General features: G+C 39.0%; 1 protein-coding gene across 1 annotated transcript in view; it reads right to left on the bottom strand.

The window, feature by feature from the left end:
- dst (dystonin) overlaps positions 1-16,774 on the bottom strand; it is a 197,152-nt gene that overhangs the window by 128,410 nt on the left and 51,968 nt on the right. Inside the window, 4 exon segments of the mRNA XM_084391266.1 lie at positions 4,979-5,071; positions 7,790-7,867; positions 10,065-10,184; positions 12,636-12,725. Of these exon segments, the coding sequence (XP_084247392.1) occupies positions 4,979-5,071; positions 7,790-7,867; positions 10,065-10,184; positions 12,636-12,725 (381 nt within the window).

Raw genomic sequence — 16,774 nt, 5'->3', positions numbered from 1 at the left:
TCACTTCTCAGACTCTTCACAGATTCCCCAAAGGTCAGCCAGGGCTGCTGTTTAAAACTGCCCATGTTAAATGGTAGCAAGCTGACTAGTTCAAATTATCCACAGCCCCCAGCATGATGTACTGTAGTAGTCGGGTTTTCTTCGGTGCAGACATGACATAAACGAACAAACAAACAAAGCAAACCTGGAATTTCCCACCAAATCTAAACTCAAAATTTAAATCAATATTCTGCACTGGCCTAATGTACACTCTTTATTCAAGGACTTCAACGCATGTTTACAAGGCAAAAACGACAAGCAAAAGCTTCAGAAACAACATAATGCCAAACGCCAGCTTGATTCAGAACTGAATGCCTTTGATCGCATGTTCAAACAGACCGTATTCAGATGCCAGCTGTGGATATTGTATAAATGAATAACTGCGTTCTTTAAATCTTTAAATTACAAGTTATTGACTAAAGAGCTGCAAACAACACGTTCATCTACAGTGAATTGTGATATTGTGTTTATCGGAATCCAATTCAAAACTAGATACTTCCAAAGAAGAGACCGGAGGGCAAACAATTTTTAACATGGTGAAAAAATCTGCCCTGAGAGACTAATGTCTTAGCAGAGCCATCAAAAACAACTCTACTGTACGTACCGTCCAACTGCAGATCATGAGGGAACAGGCTTCATGCCCAACGGCTCGCGTGAGAGTGACAGCGGCAGGTGCTTCTGCACGTCCCCACGCTACCTGTCAGCATGTTTTATGAACCCAAGCATTATTTAACACATTCTTCGGCTATGCCCCAGAAATGCATTTTTATGCCTTCAGCCGATTGAGGGCTGTCAGGGAGGCTGGGCCAGTGTGGTTTGCCAGAACGAGGTGCAGTGAAGGTGTGATTCTCGCATTCTGGAGATGTGAATTAGGAAGAGCTGTGATGGTTTGGGTTTTTAACTGAGACTCGGGTCGACTTCTGCGACAGGCTTACATTCTTCCCTCATAACATCATCTCAAATCGAACGAGCAGCCGAGCCAAGGATATTAATAATCTGCCGCTGTGAAAGTGGGACAGTGTGTTCAAAATCAGCAGGGGATATTCGCCCCAGGATGCATTCGTGTTGGCCGAGGAATGAAACCCAACACAGGAGACCAGAGACGCAGTTTACAACTTTTAACAGTTTTTTACTTAACACAGCATCTCAAAAAAATGTGCCATTAAAACGCTGTGAGCTATGATGTGACGACCAAAGACGACCATTTGACGCATGTGTCCACTGTCCAACAATTAACTCTTTCCCCGCCAGCATTTTTGATCATTCCCCCAGAATATTTAGTTGTAAGAATATCAGAACAGTAAATATAATAAAAAATAATATATAAATAAAAAACTGTTTTATTCTAGCTTCCTGCATTATTTTTTATCAACACTTGAATGTGGGTAAGTTTCATAAAAAAGCAACATTTTGAGGAAAAAGCTGATAAAATCATTTTTGTGGCAAAGACTACATCTGAATCAGATTCAGAACGACGATCAAAACACAGATGGAGTAGATCGAGTTCATCAACACCCCCACATCCACAGTCCTAAAGCTCGTCCTGGGCCGACATTTCATTCAGTAACATTAGACACCTTTGATTTATATGCCGTTTAGTGTTGATAATCGCGTTATTTCACATATGCATCAGCTTACATATGATATTGCTTGATTCTTCTTCTTCACCTGTGTTATGATCAGGAGATTCTGTACTCTTTCAGAAGATGTGTAACAGCGCCCCCTACCGTATAACAGTGAAAACACAGAAAGAGTGGCAGGGAAAGAGTTAAAAATCCTCCCAGCGCAGACCGAAAGCTGGAGCGTGTCCTGTGTGAGCGGGTCTAGGACTCCCTAGGACTCCTCTCTGCTTCGGTACGTTTGATGTGGAGAAGGTTTCTCAAGCTCAGACCTGCAGATGCACAGCTGCTGTAAAACCTGTTTGACCTCTAATGCCGAGTTCACACTGCACGATTTTCAAAGTAGTCGGGTCACAGTACCTTTCACACTGCGTGACTATCTGGGGTAACATTCAGTCGCTGGTGTGTGCCCACTACACGACGGATCGGAGACAGGAGGTTTTCACAATGCATGACTTAACAAAAGAAAGAATCGCAAAGACAACTTCTGTCTGGTCCGCAAACTACGCTTCACAACCAAACACATTAGAAGTGATAAGGAAAGAAAGCAATCACGCGTGCACGAGACCGAAATTGTTATTAAAAATGATAGCCTGCGAGAAGATTTGCGATTCAAATTGTATGTGCGCTGATCTGCAGCGAAAAGGAGAAAAAGAAAAACGGATTCTGCAGGAGGAAGTGGTTGGGGAGACACGGGGAGCAAGGATTGTGTTCTGCAAAGAGAGACTGGGGTAAATAAATAGTTCTCTCAGATCGCGTCTTTGATAATTCACACTGTGTGATTGTCCCTCACGTGAACGATCACTGATTTACCTGTGATTTCGGGCATTTGTCGGCGATCTCACAAAACATGTCGGCGAGTGAAAATCGGGCCTAAAACAGTTCAGTGTGAACTCGGCATAAAGCACAAGCTCCCTCAGACTCCAGATCACTGAGCCTCGGTCTACGACTCAGGACTTTTATAAAAGCCTGTCACAAACACAAAAGGCCGAAATGATTTTCTCTGTGCACCTTTAGCTCATTTGTAAAGCACCCGCTCAGGATGCCATCAGCTGTTGAATCTGATGAAAACACAAATTTGAATAACTGAGTAAAAGATACAAGACAGATCTTGTGCATGTAATGATACTAATATTTTCCAGGTTCAGCTCGTACATGTTGATACTAAAATGACGACCTTAATAAATCAATCGCACCATGTAGTCACTCACATAAATCACATAATTTAAGTTTCATTAAAATAGGGTAAATGTTCCTGCATGAAAGCGCATTACAGCATCACACTGGGTATTTGAGTAAACATGTTTCTCAGACTGACAGAAACAGTGCTCACTGCACTCCACCTACAGCCAAACAACAATTACACTATAGAGAAGAGAAATAAAAAATATATTTTAACATTGGCTTGATGAAGCCTTGCCTGGAAAATGCAAAAATATATCTGAAGATTATTTATGGACTTAAATTAATTGGCCATTTTGAAGAAAAATGTGAAGGCTTAAAGCTATAATGTGGCTGCAAGAGGGTTCAGAACTTCCTATGATGTTGATAGGCAGTTGTTAAGGTGTTCTAGGTGGTTGTTAAGGTGTTACTAGGCAGTTGCAAGGGAGTTCAGATCTTAATAGCGTGTTGATAGGCAGTTGCTAAGATGTTCTAGGTGGTTGTTAAGGTGTTACTAGGCAGTCGCAAGGGGGTTCAGAACTTACTAGGGTGTTAATAGGCAGTTGCTAAGGTGTTCTAGCTGGTTGTTAAGGTGTTACTAGGAAGTTGCAAGGGAGTTCAAAACTTAATAGGGTGTTGATAGGCAGTTGCTAAGGTGTTCTAGGTGGTTGTTAAGGTGTTACTAGGCAGTCGCAAGGGGGTTCAGAACTTACTAGGGTGTTAATAGGCAGTTGCTAAGGTGTTCTAGCTGGTTGTTAAGGTGTTACTAGGAAGTTGCAAGGGAGTTCAAAACTTAATAGGGTGTTGATAGGCAGTTGCTAAGGTGTTCTAGGTGGTTGTTAAGGTGTTACTAGGCAGTCGCAAGGGGGTTCAGAACTTACTAGGGTGTTAATAGGCAGTTGCTAAGGTGTTCTAGGTGGTTGTTAAGGTGTTACTAGGCAGTTGCAAGGGAGTTCAGAACTTAATAGGGTGTTGATAGGCAGTTGCTAAGGTGTTCTAGGTGGTTGTTAAGGTGTTACTAGGCAGTCGCAAGGGGGTTCAGAACTTACTAGGGTGTTAATAGGCAGTTGCTAAGGTGTTCTAGCTGGTTGTTAAGGTGTTACTAGGAAGTTGCAAGGGAGTTCAAAACTTAATAGGGTGTTGATAGGCAGTTGCTAAGGTGTTCTAGGTGGTTGTTAAGGTGTTACTAGGCAGTTGCAAGGGGGTTCAGAACTTACTAGGGTGTTAATAGGCAGTTGCTAAGGTGTTCTAGCTGGTTGTTAAGGTGTTACTAGGCAGTTGCAAGAGGGTTTCAGAACTTACTAGGGTGTTTGCTAATTTGTTCTAGATGGTTGTTAAGGTGTTGCTAGGTAGTTGCTAAGGTGTCTGAGTGCTTTCAAGGGCATTGTTAAGCAGTTGCTAAGATGTTGAAAGTGGTTTAAAGCATTAGTAGGTGGTTGCTAGGCAGTTACAAGGCCGTTACTGAGATGTTCTGAGTGGTTGATAGGGTGTTAGCGTTGCTAGGTGGTTGTTAGCGTGTTTTGGTTTCTATGCAGTTGCAAAGGTGTTCTGGGTGGTTTCTAGGACATTGTAAGACAGTTGGTAAGAAGTTGTAAGTGGTTTAAGACATTGCTAGGTGGTTTCTCAGTGGTTGATAGGGCACTTCTAAATGGTTGCTAGGGTGTTATGGCTGGTTGTAGTTTAAAAGCTCCAGGAGTTACGGTTAAAAATTAAAATGTTGACGTTTGCATGTTAAGGATTTTATACAATAACAGCATGTTTGCCTTCTCAAGCCAGCATATATACACTGTATGTATCTGCAGAAATACAGCAGCCAAATAAAGCAATGTTGGTTACGTATCACAGCCACAGACTGAAGTAAATACAGAGCAAACTGTACATTTGTCTAATTTCACTAAATATCTGCACACCCTCGAGCAAATACATGTCTGACCTCTTGTGGTCAGAGAATGAACTGCAAAATGAAAGCAGTCTAGATCTAAAGATCTGAAACATTGTACAAGAATGCTAGTCATGCAACAAAATGAAACTAAAACAATATTTCAATACCTGATTACTGGCATATCCTCATAGTTTCACCTTGTGAGGAATAAACAGGGCGGACATCCTTCAAACATCTTTAACTGGACAAATAAACAACACAAAAATAGTCGACTCGCCTGAAAGTGCAGAATTATGGTCCATATTAATCCCAATGTCAGTTTTGGGTTTCCATCCGTTATGTCATCATTCCTGATGTTCACCAGTTTCACCTGAGGACACGAGGGTTATACAGTTATGATGAGTGATAAAACATAAGACATGAAACACATGACTGCATATATAATGACATTTTAGTTTTAAATCAATGCATGTTTATACACAAAAAACATATGCAATTTTACTGTAATGAAATGTACATTTTCATCAATGCCAAAACACATCAATATTACAATGTGCAAGGCTATATTTTGGATTCAGTATGATTTAATTCCTGCTCAATTTCATGGCCATTTAAATCTAATTAAATTGCTTAATTCATTAATTAATGCAAATGAGATGGGAATAAGTACTTGAAGTAGTGCTGTCAAATATAATATATATATATAAATATATCATTTTGTCAGCACTAATTTGAAGGCATGTAGTATTATTTGTAATGTCCACAGAAGCACATGCAAGAGTGTTTTTATACTTTACTATAGATTTTTTTCAATATGGTTTACAAACACATTCATACTATAGATACATATATGCCCTAAACATTAAAAATACATGTTGATGGCAACAAGTCTTTTTATAATACTGCAATTAAAAATGCATTTGTTTCCAGAACTAATCTATGGTTATATGGCTAGATTATAAACATAAATCTAAGAGCAATAAATCTATAACAGAAGTCATGTTGACCAGCAGAGGGCACTACAGTGCAGAACTGTTGTTGAGGAATGGGGACTCCTTGATTAGATTGTAAATTGCTTGCATAGTTTTAGATTTTCTGATTAAAATGGCCACATTTAAAGTGAACTTTCAACAATAATGGGCCAAGGTGTTAGACTGGTATTGCTGATTTCAGTTTTTATTATTATTTATTATTTATTCATATTATTATTAGTTGCATTTGCGACTAATTTGGAAAACTCTCTTCAAACATAGTTAAACATAGAGTTAGTCAATATTTTGCATCGCCTTACCCATGATAAAATCACAGGTACGCACTTATGTATGGCGTTACTATTCATTAGCTTTAATGCTAATAATGAAAACAAAACAAAGAATGAGGATTATGTGCTGTGTATCATAATAATAGCCTGCAGTGATGAATATTTCACAGCTTTCCCACAACTGTAACCATACTTGTTCTTGGATGAGCAATGATTTCTGAGGTGCACATTTCACAGAAATATATTAATCAATTACAAATGAGATGTCATGCAATATGTTATGTACAGTCACAGCTAAAGGGCATTGTAAGGCAAGACTATCTCAGATGTTTATGATTTCTGATGTCGAAGTCTGCTTCCTCATCTTTCACTTATCTTGAGTAGAACTGCTTGGGTTTGTATTTTTAGAAACAGCCAAATTTAGATTTGTTGGCCCTCGGCACATTATCTATTGCAGGTTTTATCTACTTTCTTTGGGAGAGAAAAATAAATAAATATTGTGACTGACAATTTTGTAAAAGGAAACAGTTATTCCATATAAACTTATAAAGTGAATATGCTCAATGCATTTTTTATCAAAAACTATTAATAGAAAAACAATATTTGTGAAAGTTTACCCCTGAGGAAACTTGTGTCTATCAATTATGTCACACACGTGCAACATTAGATGCAATTTACAATAATTTAGTTGAAACGTGTGAAACTAGACTGGTGAAAAATATCTCTGTGGGAACAAATTAGCATCATTTTGAATTGCAAATGTAACTTACAGTAGCATTACCGCCAATTATTTACATGATCCTCAGAATTCAGCATCTATACAACAACTGCAGTGAGTTTTGCTTGTAAATGATATTTCATTTTTGTTGTTGTAGTGCTGCAGAAAATTATACACAAAAATATAAACTTATTTAATCACAAAATTGGTAATCTGCATGACCATTTTTAATGGTATTTTTGTGTAAAGGAATTACATAATTAGAGAACTTATTTTATGTGTCAATCTTATTTTTTATTTCCTTAAATAATTGTGAGGTAATCACTTTACTTGCAAATTATATTTTATTAAAATATGCACACATACACACTTTTATGTCAAAACGCAAAGCTTGTCACATTCAGTTATGGATTACATGTATCATTCGAGACGGTGAAATTTCATAGAGGAGTTGAGTGGTTTGTATTACTAGATTTTTTTTCTTTAGGTCGTTAAACATTTCTATTGTTAAACAGTTGTGAGATATTAAATGTTGAGGTACTTGCATCTCCCATGCACTCGTTCGCTGTTAGAAATAAAGCGTATTCGCACTCATCTTCTGTGGACATTTTGACATTGACAAGCGCAGTTAGAGACAGACCAGCCTACAAATATAACTTTCTGTCATCAGCAACATCAAGAATATCAGTAACACTTCACAATAAGGTTCATTAGTTAACATTAGTTAATGTATTAACTAACATGAACTAACAATGAGCAATACATTAGTTATGAATCTTTGTTAATGTTAGTTAATAAAAATCCAGCTGTTCATTGTGTGTTCATGTTAGCTCACCGTGCATTACCTAATGTTAACAAATACAACCTTTGATTTTAATAACGTATTAGTAAATGTTATAATTAATATGAACTAAGATTAATAAATGCTGTAGAAGTATTGTTCATCCTTAGTTCATGTTAACTAAGGTAGTTAACTAATGTTAACTAATGAACCTTATTTTAAAGTGTTACCAGAATATCAAATATTGAGTGGCACAATTTGGCCCTTTCTAATTCTCAATAACTGCATAACATAATAAAATCCCTTTTCTTTTTCTCACCGGCCTTACCTGTCGTCTTTTTAAATAGTCGAGTGCGATCTGTACATTCTGGAGTCTGTGGAAGCGCATGCGACCCTTCTCTCGCGGCTGTGAGGGAGAGACAGAGGAGAAGCCATCAGCACATGTATGATCACACACATCGAGCTCTCGGCACACACACACACACTCACCGTACTGACACACACACGCTCTGCCTGTGGAGGAGAGAGAAACTCACAGAGAGAACTACTGCACATCAATCCCTCTCTGAACGCCTGGCTAAAGCAGACGAGGTGTCTTGCTAACTTCACACATGTACAGTACAGGACAGGTTTGCGCTAAGTTTTATAAAGCCTTGAAGAAACACAAAGCCAAACGCAAAGGTCAAAGACGCAGAGTGGGCCGAGACTGATGCGGGAAGCAAAAGAAATGGGAATGAAGCAGGTGTAAAGAAAGAGAAAATCTCCTCAATTCAGCTCAGATCTAATCAAACTAATGTACAGTAAAGTGTGACTAATAGAGAAATGAGATCCGTCGAGCAGATGATGGATGACTTTTAGCGAATCATCCTTTGTTCTGCCCTTTAGTGCAACACAGTCTGGAAGTAAAGGACTGTCATTAGTTCCGTGTGTTTTGTTCACAGAAGAGTCAGGAATGACTAAATGTTCAATCAATCAAAACCAAAAGGTTTCCATCACATGAAATGACACTTTTGATTAAAGACAAGTATGTGTAATTTTCTAAAATCATGATGAACATTAAAGGACCCCATGAAATGCTTTGACAAATACAGATGGCAAATATCTAAACCACAGCAAAAACTAATACTAGGCTAACTAATCTAAGTAAAAAGTCCTCAAACAATTATATTGTAATAAAATAAGAACAAAGAATCAAATGATAAGCAATAGAGCGCTGCAGGGATGACGTAGTTTATGTGGTTCGCATCACCCCGATTCCCTCGACGACTCAATAGGGTTTTGCAGTCGGCTTTTGGATTATTGCAGAAAATAAGCTTTGTGACCAACAAAAATGTATGATTAATTTATTACATATTAGTATGTTTCCGCCTAACGCTTTCAGCTCTGTGATGGGTGGTCCAGCTGTGAAGTTACCAAGCAATAGCAAGTCAGTGAGAGACTAATTTTAAATGACGGGAAAATCGACCAATCATATTTTCCCTCTAAACGGGTGGGGCTTGTTATCGCTATGTTTATGATGCGTTCTGCCCTCTGTGGGGAATACTATTAAAAAAATGAATAAGGACATCGTTGCTAATTTATTATCCATGCCGTTTTCAAGATTAACTTTAAAGAAAAGCTGGAGTCAGCAAATGAATCTTATTTTTTGCAAAAAGCCAAAGCTTTTTAAAGCATTTCAACCCCAGTTATTATAAGCAAATCAGACTGATGCTGGAGGCAATTGTTTGCCGTTTGGATAAGTTATTTAAAATCGAATAGGTTATGTGACTGATTTTATTCTGGCCGCCGCTGCCACCGGTTTATACATGTTAAGCTTTATTTGAGAAAATAGGTATTTTTCTGAATTACTGGTCAGTCTGTAAATGTACTAACTAAGCGACCATGCACATTTGCTGTAATTACATTTTTCCAAAATCATTAAGTTTAATACGGTCACAACATCCATTTGATCGGCTGATTAAATTATATTATTTATTATCAACATGATGCATCGGCTTACATTAAATATTGTTGGTTTCGTGGCCAGTTGTCACCATAATCCGCTGAAATGCACACATGATGATGCAATTATTTGTTATGATGATTGCATTATTACTTTTTGTTTAATTTTGGTGATAACTCTCAGCTCACTCTGATGTTTGCATGTGGTGTTTCCTGTCAAAGGTAACATGCAGTATTATAAAAGAGGACACCGTAAGCTAGGCTGATTTTAGGCTGAGTTTACTTTTTCCCCACGAGTGGAACTCAAAACTTAGATTTCATGGGGTCTTTAACACACTCTTGAAGCGAAAGGAACTTGAATCAGGCCTTTAGTTCACAGCTCAAGCTTCTGTGTCTTGAGAAATGACCAAGCTGGCATTCTAGAGCTCTCCACAGAAACCCCAGAAGGCAATATTTAGTGATTATGAACATGATATTTACCCATCCCTGTGGCTTCAACCTAACTGTCGGGTAAATACGTAAATATGGGGAAAGTTCTAGATGCCTACAGTCCACTGATGAGAAGCCAAGCTTCTCTGGGTTCAGCACTCCAGTTAATATCACAGCACTCGCTACATTAGTCCTGTTACTGAGGGGGCAGGAGGACACGTGTCCACACATACCCCCTTATCCTCATCATCATCATCATCATCATCATCGTGGTCACGTCCATGCCGCTCAACCGTGCATGCGTCAGCCGCACTCACCAACCGTAACGTCTTCAGAAAATCACGCTCCCTTGGCTTACCGTGAGAACGTGAGCACGAGAGAGAGACACACATACAGACACAGAAACAGGTGGACACATAAGAGATGGACAGAAGAAGAAAATGAGAAGGACAGAAGACAAGGAGGAAAAGAAACAGGGTGTCAACAAAAGAAAGGGGGCACTTCTCTACAGTGATGAGAAGGTCTGTCCTTCCGCAGCCAAACTAAAGACTCACATCACAAAATGACCCGACTTAACAGTAAAAGCTATGGAGGAATTCTCAGTCAAATTAAACTCAATCCCTCAGTTTTTCCGGTTTATAAGATGCTTTGGATAAAATAATCTTCTAAATGAATAAATGTAGGTGTAATGTCAATCATTTGATCCAGACTAAAACTAATCAAATGTAAAACATTATATATATATATATATATATATAAATATAGCCGCAAGCAACAATTACTGGGCTGAGCCAAAGTTGGGCTGAATTCTGATTGGTTGTACAATTATGGTGATTATTTTTGGCTGTTGGGAAAACATATTCTATCATATTCTGTAGGACCAACGGAATAGAAAGAGGTTCGATTTATAGCCATCAGATGAAATTCAAAAAAGCTAAAATAATTATTGCAACTTTGGTTATTTTTTTGACCACTAGATGGCACCAACCCAAAAATCTGACAGGTGGCTTCAGGGACTAGTGCCGAAGACACATACCAAGTTTTGATTATATCAGTTAATATCATGACTTTTGGTCGAACTGTTCAGAAGTTATAAGCAAACATAGCCAGTGTTCATATCACTTGACTAGTAGGAGGCGCTGCTCCAAAACTGGGCAAGTACCCTCAAGTCATGCTTGTGATGACAGGTACAAAGTTTCGACCCAAAAAGACAAAGCGGTGCAGAGAAACAGCCTCACGTCCACTTTGGCGTGTTTGTCATCAAATTCTTAAGACAATTTGACAGGAACGATTTTGTATATTGCAAAAAAGTGATATTTGTTTTTGGCTCAGCCTCACAATCATCTAAGCAAAATGTTCGGAGGGTTGGTAAAAATTTGTTCAAATGAAAATGTCAGACTTTTTTTTTTAGGGGGGGAGGTAGTTATAAACATGGCATGCTCTGGATCCAGAGGGGGAAAGGCATTTTGTTTCTAGGCCTTAGTGTTCAAAAGTTATTAGTGCAAACATCAGTGCATCTTTGGCCCATTGGTGGCGCTAGAAGAAAGATACAAACTCAAAATTTGTAATGGTTAAAGTTTAGACTCTCCTCTATCTATGTGCCAATTTTCACGTATTTCGACCGAACAGTTCTATAGGCTGTCATAGACTTTCTCTCAAGAATAATAATAATAATATGAAGAAAACTAACAGTAAACAAACTAATAAAATATAAAAAGAATAATATGGGCAAAGCTCAATGCAAACTGAACTGAATTATAATATTCAACTCACAATCAGAAGAATGAATTATTACTTGCATTGTTTTCCTTAGGATTAATTGCTGATGGTTATAAAAACATTTTCTGCTAGATAAATAATTGTGAACTATTTTCTAAAATGGAAGATCTCGAAGCAATGTGTTTTGTTTTTTTAAGTTTCCAGAACTCAAGTCAGTGTTTAGGATGACTTGTAAGCTTTTGATACATGACTAACCTGTCAAGTCTGACAGACTGCCGAACCTTCAAACGAATGCTGATGCTCTCGTGAAGGTTTCCACGTGACGTGTACAGGCATTAATCTTAGCCACTGACCCAGTTGCTCGACATACTGCTGTCCTTGAGCTTTAATGCCACCATTTAACGGGTGGAATAAAAATGTTTCTTCCTGTTGTGATGGAGTATTTACAATTATACAGGGAGTTAGTGATGGACTTGTTGAAGCGTTTTTTCTGTTTACTTGTTTGTTTTAAGTCAGCAAGTTTAAGTCACAGCCCAGTAAAATATGGCTAGACCAGCATACTGTCTTTGCCAGCTAACAGGCATTGACTAAAAGTCACAAAATGATTTCATGAGGTCTTAAAAACATATTACACACAATCCCAGACATGTCAAATATACTCTGCTAGTGTACTGAGAATTCCTCCAAAGCTGACACTGAATGTATTGTAACACAATACACAACTGGACCTGAATTAATGTAAAACTGCTATAATAGTGTGAATATGAAGGGTTTGTCGTACACTAGTGTGTAAATATGCAAAAGCATGTTCACATATTTCACTATTAACACAGATGTTTTAGCTGCTGTAAAGCATGAGTGTGCAGGAACTGGTTACGTCACTTTTAGCAAAGCTTTTCAGTGTGTGAGCGCACATTTAATCGGCCTGCTGGATTAGTAACACACACACACACACACACAGATGTGGACTGGTGTGGATGGTGAATCTAAGATGCCCCCTTCAAAAACAGCGAGTGACTGCACACGTGTTCAAGTGTTCCGCTTCAAGTGTGTTTCGGATTCAGTGATGATTGAACAACACTCACCAGTGTCTCTCCGGACAACACCTCCAGAAGGGAGATCAGGTTATGTCCATCTCGCAAATCCTCATACAGGTCGTTCACGTGCTTTCGTACCTGCCACAAAGAGAGAAGAGAATGTATGAAAACATTAGTCTTGCATATGCATTGATCTTGAAACACGGGTTTTTGAATCATGAATTATTTGTTTTGGTCAATAATTGATTTCAGATTCTAAAAATGTAATGAATAGCAGTCAAGAATCATTCAATATTTAACATTAAATTAGTTACAAGCGTGAAATAATGGAGTCTGTCTATCTATCTATCTATCTATCTATCTATCTATCTATCTATCTATCTATCATACAGGAGAATTTATGACAATCATGTCATAAATATGTTTCCTTTAAGGACTTGCTGGGGATCCTTTCACTGGGAATCATCTCCAGCAATGAATGATATTTGTAAATCTGAAAATATTTGATAAGCTGTATGCATTCAATCATTGTGCAAATTGTAGACAATTGTGCTTACTCTTTTGCACACGTGTGCCAAAGCACATGCAATTTGCTTAAATCAATAATAAATTCAAAACTGATGTGAACAAGAAACTAATTGTTCAGAGATCTGAACTTATTGTTTTGAGAGAAAAAAAGTCTCATTTGAGAATGGAGCCAAAGCGATTGGTAAAAACTGTACAAGACAAAGGACCTGATCACACACATTTTATGATTGTGAGACACCAGTGCACCTTGAAAAGGCCTGTTTTGTCAGGTGTGGGGGGGATGAAAGGAGCGAGGACTCAGGTGCACAGCTGATGGGCTTTTATTTAATAAAAAAACTAAAACTATCCCGAGGGGGGAAACAAGAGACTAGACTTGACTTTGACTTTGACTTAGCTTGGCTTGGTAGGGAACGAGGGAGGACAGGTGGGGAAAATGAATCAATAATCAGGTAACAAGATGGGAGGGGTTAGACAATCAACAGGAGAGCACATGGCACAAGGAAACACATGACAAGCCATGTGCTCACAACAGACAGGACAAAAACACAAGCACATGGCCAGTAAAACAAATCACCAGCCATGTGCTCACACATGAACACTCAGCCAATGAAAACACTCATAAGCCACATGTTCACACAGGACATGACAACATGAATGCACACAGCTAATGGAAAACACAAACTGCACAAGGCAAAACATGACATAAAAAGCACACGGCTGATGAAAACACGAACTGCGTGCTACACAGAACACAACAGAAGAGCGAACTCGAAACACGACAAGACAGCGCACGAGAACGAGCGAAAGCTCATCCGGTGAGCTCACAACAGAGGACAAACACGCGGAGCATGAGTGTCCGAATCCCAACACAGAACTGAAACCACACTAGACAGATGTGCCGGGATCCAGACACCACGCCCCGCACACGTAACAAGACATACAGACAAGAGAACGCTCGAAGCTGTGCGCCCACACAAAGACATGACAAAACAGAAGTGTCAGAGCTCTGTCACAAAACCAAGAAATACACTAGACAGAAGTGACACAACCCTGACATGTTTAAGCTCATCAGCAGCTCTGACAAATGCCAAACCAGTTCATATCTGCACTTACTGTAAAAACAACAGATATTATCATTTAGTCATAGTCAAATTTGCCATTGCTTGTTGCAAACGAGTCCTCAGGAATGGTGTTTGACCATTGTAAGAGGATGTTTTTCACAATGAATCATCCCTTCTGCTGTGTTGAAAGCTCTTTTATCCCTCACATACACATACAGGACTGTAGCGTTTCCCAACAGTAAACACTAGCGCTCCCGTGAGACGCTGGCTAACGACAGACGTCTTATCCGAAGGCCTTTCGCTACTGTATGACCGTCGCCCCGCGCTGGTCCTGAATGCCACACTGCTGAAGTCAGCTCTCTGCCTTACTGGCCTGCTTTCACCCAGGTCCTCTTGTTCATAATTCCCAGCAAGCACAGCTGCATGACTAAAATAGACTGGGATCTGGGTCAGTCCGTTACACTTTACCATGAGCTGCTAGTCAGCATAACAAATATTAGTAGTAGTTTTACACAATACTGTAAAATGTGTAATAAAACTGATATCTGTGCTGAAAAATATAGATATGATTTTTTGTTATATTGTCCAACTGTCACTGATGTGTGGCTGTAGTAAAGCGCACAACTATACAGAGTCTAAAACAAAGTCTATAATCCGATTATTCGTGTATCCGATTGGAATCTGATCTGAATTATTGACTGTCCACACTGTGTATCTCAACTGTTCAGTTCAGATTTGTGTGTCCCGTGGCGCTCTTTCGCTTTCCCGAATATCTGCATTGGTTTCTATGGCAGTGGTGTTGCTTTGGTACAGTAGGTATACGCCGAAAACACCAACAACCGCAACATGAAGGGGTTTGCAATTCAGATGTTGTCTTATTCACAACATGACTATGTGTACCCGCCGCATCTTCATTCATTCACATGCAGTGACAAAGGAGTATGTACAAAGTTCAATATAATGCTTTTTCAAGAAATCACAGAAAGATAAGAGCCTACTTCACATTTTCACAGCGAGTAAAGCGGCACCTGATGCTTCCCATTTCCAGGACACGCATTAATCATCACTGGACTGTAGTGAGACCTTCCATGACACAAATCAACACAATGCCAAATGATTCTGTCTCATTAGAACAGCAGAAACAACTTAAAATACTCTTGTCATTTATGGTCATACAGACTAGAGTAAGACATCATTGGAAACTGTAAAGGGTCTGTTTTTATTTGTGTGCTCTCAATAAAACAAATCAATCTCAATAAAGCAAATTGTGCTTTTGTAAAACAAAGAAAACAAACAGGATGCTTCTTTCTGCCGTTAGTGGAGCACATCACAAAAATGAATGGAAACTCAGCATTGTGTGCCATCTGAACTCGTTTGGGCTGGTGCGTAGATCACATAGACAGTATATAAACTGGACACAGCGACCCCATAGGTTTCAACGGAGAAAAGTGAAGTCAATTAGAAGCTCTCACTTCCTGATGGTCGAGCGTACTGCGCAGACTCACACTGAGCTTGACGACGTAGATGTGACGTGAGCAACCCGTCTGTCTTCTAGTAGCTGTGCCGAGAGAAATCTGAATCATTCCCTTCCGAAGCTTGCAGAGACAGAGAGCATGAGTAGCATGTGTCCATGAGCTGGAGCAGGAGCAACTTTTGCTAAGTATTCTGATATAATTACTTTGTCATTTTGATGGTCCGCTAATCAATGGCTGCGCCCGGGGAAGCTTCAATATTTTATGAAATCCTGCCCCTCTGGTAGATCATCTCTTCTTCTTCTGCTCTTTTTCCTGTTGTGGCGGTTAGCAAACAGCGTTGCATTACCGCGTGCGCCCCCTTCTGGACTGGAGTGTGTATCGCCTGTGACTGACTGTATTCATCGTCTGACTGTATGAACCGAACCGTGACGTCTGTACCGAGACGAACACATGTACCGTTACACCCCTAATATATAATAATAATCCTCTCTAAACACTTAAAGGGGTGGTTGATTATGATTTCACTTTCTAACTTTAGTTAGTGTGTAATGTTGCTGTTTGCGCATAAACAACATCTGCAAAGTTACGGCGCTCAGACAGAGTTCAAAGCAAAGGGAGATATTTGCTTTAAAAAAAATAGTTTTTAAAGGATTACAACAAACAACTGGTAGGAACTACACGACATTCCTCCAGGGTTAGTGACATCACCAACCCTAAAATTTACATAAACCCCGCCCCCGGAACACGATTTATAGATTATCAAGACAGAATATGCTAATCAATGACTAGAAGATAACTACACATCAGCTACATAAATTCATCAACTAACCATTCAGAAATGTCCTGTTGCTTCTAGGGATGTGCACGAATATTCGAATTTTCGAATATTCGATCTGTAATTATTATTCGAAAAATAAAATACTATTCGAATTTTATCGAATTTATGAGGCCGTAAATACTTTGCAGGTCGTAAATGCAGTGAATCCCTGATAAATCCCAAGCACTAACTCGCAGTTATAATTAAATGCACTGGGTGGCACTGTGGCGCATGTTTAACAAGTTGTTTGTATTTTATCATAATGTCGTCGTCTGCCTCGCGAAGTTTGGAATTACTAGTCGAAAA

This window comes from Rutilus rutilus (assembly GCF_951802725.1).
Source record: "Rutilus rutilus genome assembly, chromosome: 20".
NCBI classification, from domain to species: Eukaryota; Metazoa; Chordata; class Actinopteri; order Cypriniformes; family Leuciscidae; genus Rutilus; species Rutilus rutilus.
This window is presented reverse-complemented; position numbering and strand designations above follow the sequence as displayed.